The sequence below is a fragment of the Eleginops maclovinus genome, chromosome 23 (assembly GCF_036324505.1).
Source record: "Eleginops maclovinus isolate JMC-PN-2008 ecotype Puerto Natales chromosome 23, JC_Emac_rtc_rv5, whole genome shotgun sequence".
NCBI lineage: Eukaryota > Metazoa > Chordata > Actinopteri > Perciformes > Eleginopidae > Eleginops > Eleginops maclovinus.
Window position 1 is genome coordinate 18608125 of NC_086371.1, and position 7679 is coordinate 18615803.

At 36.7% G+C, this 7679-nt stretch overlaps 1 protein-coding gene across 1 annotated transcript; it reads left to right on the forward strand.

Annotated features, from left to right (window-relative positions):
- Window positions 1-632: 632 nt before the first annotated feature.
- On the forward strand, window positions 633-6974 carry itk (IL2 inducible T cell kinase). Its single transcript, XM_063875957.1, has 17 exons — window positions 633-895; window positions 1034-1138; window positions 1263-1344; window positions 1667-1792; window positions 1982-2019; window positions 2475-2626; window positions 2722-2787; window positions 2900-2954; window positions 3391-3470; window positions 3785-3927; window positions 4077-4151; window positions 4952-5120; window positions 5302-5518; window positions 5608-5672; window positions 5792-5910; window positions 6325-6482; window positions 6593-6974. Exons 1-17 carry the CDS (start codon window positions 758-760, stop codon window positions 6656-6658), a joined length of 1854 nt encoding a protein of 617 aa, XP_063732027.1. The 5' UTR covers window positions 633-757; the 3' UTR covers window positions 6659-6974.
- The last annotated feature ends 705 nt before the right edge of the window (window positions 6975-7679 follow it).

The following is a 7679-nucleotide window of genomic DNA, read 5'->3' on the forward strand; positions in this document are numbered from 1 at the left end:
GTCTCTCCTTTTCTTGTGACTGTCATAATGGCAAGTGGAAAGTGAGATTAAAAAGCAGAGATGGACAGAGGAGGTTAATCAAATTATATTAAGCCAAAACAACAATATTTATTACAGAACACCTCTTCAAAGTGTTCCCTCAATCTTCATTATTGATGCACAAATGCAATAATTTCCTTTTATTGCCTGGATTCTAATATTCAAGTTTAATACACAAGTCCTTTGGTTTTCAAGTAAATTTCAAATGATGAATAAATTATCTTTTGTTCAGGAAATTTAGCTTATATTCTAAATATTTTTGGATGAATTAAAACCCCTGCCAGATTGTTAAAAAATATATATAAACATTGTCCCATCATCAGAATACAAATGTTGACGAAAATTGTTCAAAAGTGCCGAGAATAAAGAATCCACCCCGTGCTGCAAACTCTACACTCTGACTTATTGCGACATAGTCTAAAGTGAAAGTTCATGTGAGCACTTGTATGGTGTGTGTGTGTGTGTGTATGTGTGTGTGTGTGTGTGTGTGTGTGTGTGTGTGTGTGTGTGTGTGTGTGTGTGTGTGTGTTTATATAAACGCACAACCCATTTCACGCCGTAAGGATGTGGTTTACCTAGTGCAACAACCTTTTTATGCCGGAAGCTCCACGGCAACTGTTAATCCTCTCATTTTTTTCTTTCACTGCTAGATACTCAATCACTCTCTGTACGGCAAAAGCCACCACTGTTTCTCGCAGTGGTGTTCATAGCTGTTACCATGTTCCCCAGGGTGATTTTGAAAGAAACTATGATTAAAAAATCTCAACAAAAGAAGAGAACTTCACCATGCAACTACAAGGAGAGGTTTTTTCTTTTGGACACCCAAGAGCTGAAGTATTCTGAATGCCGCCCTGGTGTAAGTATGCATTTAACCCATAAGTAGACTGGATTTAAATGATGAAATTACAATCTGGAGGCTGAATCTGTAAATTGTGCTTCAGAAATCAGCTAGAATTTGAACACATAAAGTTACTTTGATGTTTATTTTGTTCAGAAAAAGCCCTTGCTGAAAGGTTGCATCGAGCTGTCCAGAATAAAGTGTGTGGAGATTGTGTGTAGTGATGCCCCCATACCATGCAACTACAAGTACCCTTTTCAGGTGAGGTTATACAGAATATTTCAAGTGTTATATACAGTAAGTATGATATATTTCTAAGCATGTAGTATAAGTACAAAACACAACAGCAAAAATATAATTTTTTTAATTACAAATGTCTCCACAGGTTTTTCACAACACCCACTACCTATATGTTTTTGCCCCAGACAATGATTGCCGTCAGAGATGGGTCAGAGCTCTTAAAGAGGGTAATACAATAATAACAATTTTACAAAATCATGTTTCAACACTGAAAAAACTGAAACATTGACTTAAATTAAGTTAAATACATAACTGTATTAGGTTACAGTTAAACGCAATAATATTAAGTTGAACCTCTTTAAACTTGATATTATTGCTTTCAACTGACCTCATACAGTTATGTGAAATGTGTTGACATAATACACCTAATTAAAGTAAACGTTTCAGTTTTTTCAGTGAATGACGGTCCAACACATTATTGTGAACATTTGATTTTAATCCGGAAGATGTGAACTTAAAACCTTGCTTTTTTCATTGTGTCTGATATAGAGACAAAGTATAACAGTTTGGTTGAAAAATACCACCCAAACTTCTGGATGGAGGGAAAATGGAAATGTTGCCAACAAACAGAAAAACTGGCGACTGGTTGTCATGTGTATGACCCAATTGGTTTTGGTTTGTATCATGTCTTCACTTCTCTTGTTTTGCGTATGCGTATTTGATTAAGCTCAACATGGCATTTTCCATATGGACCTTGATCTACACAAGTATTTAGCATTCTAAAATGTGTATTATAAAATTGGCTATTTTGTGTTTTGGAATGTACTGAATAGATTTTCAAATGTCCTTTTTCTAACTCCACAGCTTCTAAAAAGCCTCTTCCTCAACTCCCAGATCAAGAGGTACCATTTTCTAAAGATTAAGGCCATGTGTTGCTAAATATTTATTCTTGTTTTAGTTAATACTCTTCAAATTACACAGGATAGGCAAAGTAAGGTCTTTGATATCAATTGTGTTTCCTTTACCAATTGCATATTGGTTTGTTATCTTGTATTTCTAAATTGCTTGACCTCCTTTATAATACGGTGTTGTAAAACACAACATGGTAATTGTTACATTACAAATAACCCAAATATCATTGTTACAATTTTTGTTACGTTTCTGAGAGTCTGTCTCTATGGGGTGTTGACATGCATTTTTTTAAAGAAAAATATGTAAAGCTGAAGCATTTCGTCTTTTAAAAAATACTCATCCTCAAAATATATGTTGCTAAAACCAAAGAATTGATTACTTTGGAGTCATACAGCTCAGTGTTTTTTATCAGTTTTTTGTGATACTTTTTTATTATCACTGCCAGGTGGGACTGCATGACGCAGATCAGAGAATGGTCTTTGCCCTGCAAGACTACACTCCGGTCAGAAATGATGAGTTGTTCCTTCAGAAAGACCAGATGTACACCTTGATTAACAGCTCAAGCTCTAAGTGGTGGGCCGTGCAGGATGGAAAGGGGTAAGCCACATAAAAATGCCCCTCTTGTGCTTAGTAACAACTCAAAATAATGCCGCTTGATGATTAATGAATCATTTTTCCTTACACTTTTTCAGCAACAGTGGCTTTGTACCCAGTAATTATGTGGCTGAAAAAAATGGCAACAACTTCCAGAGATTTGAGTGGGTTTGATTTATTTCTCAGCTTATGCATCAATTTAAGATGTGGGTATCTGCAAATCCTTTCTGCCCTTTTTTAGATCAACTTATTTCTGTGTAATTTGTTCTCTCACAGATGGTACAATAAAAACATGACCAGAGGGGAAGCAGAGGCTTTATTAGTGAAACAGGTAAAACAAAAACAAAAATGTTAGTGTTTAAGAATCCAGTAATTATTCCATTTTCATTTGTTTTTATGCTTGAGGCAATGTTTTGACAGAAAAAACCTGCTCCAAGTTCTAGTGATAATTAGCAGCATGTTGCTTCCCGCGTGACGCAGTGCACTTTAGCTGTGATCCTGCCACATACAGCATTATTGCATTTTGCAAAGAATAATGCAAATGCGTCTGCAAAACATGAATCTGAGAAGACATGGGTGGTAAAAAGATGTCTCACACAACCACAGTGTTTCCTTTAGTTTCCTGCCTTGTTGTGCTTTGCTAATTTTGCAAGCTGGATTAGATAGAAATGAGTGCTGGTATTAGCTGCAGGTTAAACAAACAACCAATTAATATGTCTAACATTTCAGATTTATTGTTTCATTTCTAATATGTTTCTACTGTTAAGGGAAAAGAAGGGGCATTTATGGTGCGGGACTCAAGTCATGTGGGAGTCTACACTGTTTCAGTCTTCACCAAAGCACCCGGGTAATCCTCCTTTATGCGTATTTAACTATAAATAATGACATTTGATCTATTGTTAATATGATACCTAATATATGTATACTGATATATTTGACGAAATGTGACAGAATCTTTGTATAAATAATCACATGTTCTAGAATCTTTAATAATGTCTCGCCACACCTGGTTTATCTTTAAAAGGAACATGACATCAAATCAATGACACGTTTCTTTATCTTGTGCTGTTTGGCGTAATTCGATGTGAACATTTCACACGTTCTCACTTTGGGAACTTGGGCCTGAAGTATTGCATAAAAACATTTCTTTCTTTTCTCAAGATCTAATGGTGAGAAGAATCCGAGAGTTATACATTACCATATCAGACAAACAGAAACGGGAGAGGCTACATTTTACCTGGCAGAGAAATACCTGTTCACCACCATTCCTGAGCTCATCCACTACCACCAACACAATGCTGCTGGTAAGATTCCTGACTTCCGCATACAAATCTCAAGATCAATTGCCAAAAGGAACTTTCATACACATAGTTAAGACTGTCAAAAGAATATGCTTCTCTTAGATGTTTATGAAAAAGATTATGTATTCATATTTTTAAAATCTGTTTGGCAGGCCTGATAACACGTTTGAGACACCCTGTCTCTCACGATGGAGGAAGATCTCCAGACATTGTTGATCCCTCCAAAGGTAGGATGTTCTTTTGTGTGATCTGGTGGTGAATCTAAAGCTCAAAACAATTATGACTTAAATGCTGAGGTTTTCGTTTTTGCTGACCTCTTGTGGTAATCATGGAAGTATACTCAGGGTGTGTTCAGGACTCACTTTGACTCTTTGGTGTTCTGTAACAAACCTGGAACTCAGAATTCTTTGGTTATAATACAAAAAATAACTGACATTTCATATGTTGTTTTTTATTTCTGTATAGTATTATTATTTTAAGAAAAAACAAGAAAAAAAGAAACAGACACAGCTCAGCCTGATATAACAGTACCCAAAGTCATAATTATTACATTAAATACAATGCAGATTTTCTTTATTTTTCTTAATACTTATTACCAAAGATAAGGAGCTTGTACCTTCAATGATGGTTCAGGTTCCATACAATTCCTGAACGCTTAAGAGAAACAATGAACACATACTGTATTTGTAAAGTTTAACAGGTGACCAGAAAAAAATACATGTTTAATTAGTGTTACTAGCCACAAGAGGCTGTGAACTTGTGATTTCACAACAGCTTTGACGTGTTACAATATCAATCAAACTTTAGCTGTTAAAAGGGCTGTTTCCTTTTGACATATAATATTTCATAAGAACAATGTTGCACGCTAGCAGACTTGCAGGCAGAATTGTAATGGTGCTAACGGTTAGCTCAGGAATGGTCCTGGTAATCCAGCATTACTTTTTTAAGAATAAAAGTCTGTTTAACCTGTTTGTTGATTTAAGGAGATTATCAGTGTTGTTGTTTTCTGCCTGTTTGTGCTCTACAGACCAGTGGGAAATCCAACATGCAGATCTGACCCTGGGTCAGGAGATAGGCAGCGGACAGTTTGGGCTCGTGCTGGAAGGGAGATGGGGGGAGAAGAAGGTGGCAGTGAAGATGATAAGAGAAGAGTGCATGTCAGAAGAGGAATTTAAAGACGAGGCAAACGTCATGATGTAAGTGCACAGCATACAGTTTATTAGTACAAAGTAAGTGATTTTACAGACGTTTATAACAACAAACACAGCATGTGGATTTATTTACCAGTTTTAACTGGACAGTTTTATATTAACTTATAAACATAAAAATGTTGCAGTGTGACATACATTTCAGCTGCTGGATCTATGTGTTTAACAGGAGAATGTCCAACCCTAAGCTGGTCCAGCTCTATGGTGTGCGCACACAGTGTTCCCCCATGTGTCTGGTGTTTGAGTTCATGGAGAACGGCTGTCTGTCAGAGTACCTGCGAGCCAGGAAAGGAGAACTGTCTCAGGAAACAATGCTGGGGATGTGTCTGGATGTTAGTGAGGGGATGGCATACCTGGAGAGCTCCAACTTTATCCACAGAGATCTGGTAACCCCGACAGATAGGAACCTTTTATATTTCATTTTTGTATTTACGTTACATTAAAATAATCCTCTGTTCCTCTTTTTCATCTGCAGGCTGCCAGGAACTGTCTAGTTTCAAAGAACAATGAGGTGAAGGTATCTGACTTCGGCATGACCAGGTATGCTTTTCACTAAATCTGTGTCAAACTTTTTTATCTCACTATTAGTTTTACTATATCTTAATGTTGTCTTACATCCAATGCTCTATAAAAATGTATGTCCTCTCTCAATTCTGTAGATTTGTGATTGATGATCAGTACACAAGCTCACAGGGCTCAAAGTTCCCCATCAAGTGGTCGGCCCCAGAGGTGATAAAGTACAGCAAGTTCAGCAGCAAGTCTGACGTCTGGTCATTCGGTGTGTTCATAACTCTATATCTTTGCACAGACTTTTAAGTATTTGTAGTAAAATAAGATCCCTCCATTTTTAAACATTTTTATATTTTGAGATTGCATGTAGAGCTTTTACCGGGGGTCTTGGTCAGGAGTTTTGGTGGCATGCTATAGTGAACTAAAGCTAAACAAGTCTATGATTCAAAACAACAGTCAGAAGCAAACAGAAGCTATTTCATTGAAAAGGTAAAATGTCAAAGGTTGATGGGCATATATGAGAAAATAAAGTTACATGAGTCCTTGGAAACATGCAAAATAGTTTATGCAAAACAGCTTGCATGAAAAAACCACGCTGACCAGACACAGGAATTGATTTTTTTTTTTCTGCATCACTTTAAACTGTTTACGTCTAACAGTTTCTCTGTTGACCCCTGATCAGGTGTGCTCATATGGGAGGTGTACAATGAGGGCCGTCTCCCTTATGAGAACCGCAGCAATGTTGAAGTGGTGGAGTCCCTGAACATGGGCCTGAGGCTTCTGAAGCCCCGCTTGGCCTCAGATGCTGTCCACCTGCTCATGGAGTGGTCCTGGAAGGAGGTGAGCACGGATTTTTAACGTGTAACTAGAAGAACTGCTGAGGTACACAACATGCATGACCCAAAAGTCTTTATAATACTTATTTTTTTAAAATATATCCTCTCCCTCAGAAACCAGAAGACCGCCCAACCTTTGCTCTCCTCGTGCATGAGCTGGCCTACCTCTCAGACCAGTAAAGATGGGATCCGAGGTTGAAACCTATGAAAATAGCTATATTTATTTAATTTATTGATTAATCACCAATGACTTGTCAAATGTCTGTCATTTTGTTTTCATTCATTTGATTATATAACAAAAGCCATTTGTAAATGGCTGGATATTGCACTTTATCTATTTCTCTATACAGTCTTTTCCTGAAAAGTATCACACACTCCATCTACACTGCAGTTTATATAAATATGTTTCCAATATTGTATTAAGTCTCTGTTCACGAATCCGGTGGGATGGTTATGCTATTTAAAAAAACTGTGAATTAAACAGATTTTTACTATACATGTTTTTTTCCTCGCTGATTCGATTTCAGTATATTTAATGCCCTAAACAGTTAAATATAGCCCAATTTCCTTCAGAGCTCATTTTAAAAATGCACTTTGGATATGGTCACTCAGGGAATGTTAAGAATGCTACTAACTAATAATCAATACTGTGACAAGAGTAGTGTGTATGTGGTTCCACAACGACAGATTAAGAATCAGTTTCAGTCTGTCATTCAAATGAAACAGACATTTTGTTCATTTGGTGTAGAGGCCAACAATGGAACTACAGGCCTTGCAATGCTCAAAAAGGAAGCATACAGAAACATACACACTCCCAAAATCCCTACCAAGCCACATTTAGATATAAATATATATTACACAAGAAAAACAGACTTGTTAAATAATTAATTTAGCATCACACAGATCTTGCTTTTTCCTTCAATTAGCCTATTTTCAATGTGGGAAAGGAAAGAGGAGTCAATGAAAAAGACAACACCATGGATTAACACACTGTATAGTAGAATGCATTGCATGAGCACCTTCATGTTGTACTACACCCAAACAGCCAACAAGTGAGTTACCTAATAAAACAGCCAGTCATCCTGCCAGCTACTGAACCAATAATGACATAATTTTCATTATTATAATACTCGAACATCTGTGTAGCCCAAAATCTTACAGTGCAGTCTCATCATCGAAGTGGGTCAGTATTTTTTGTTTA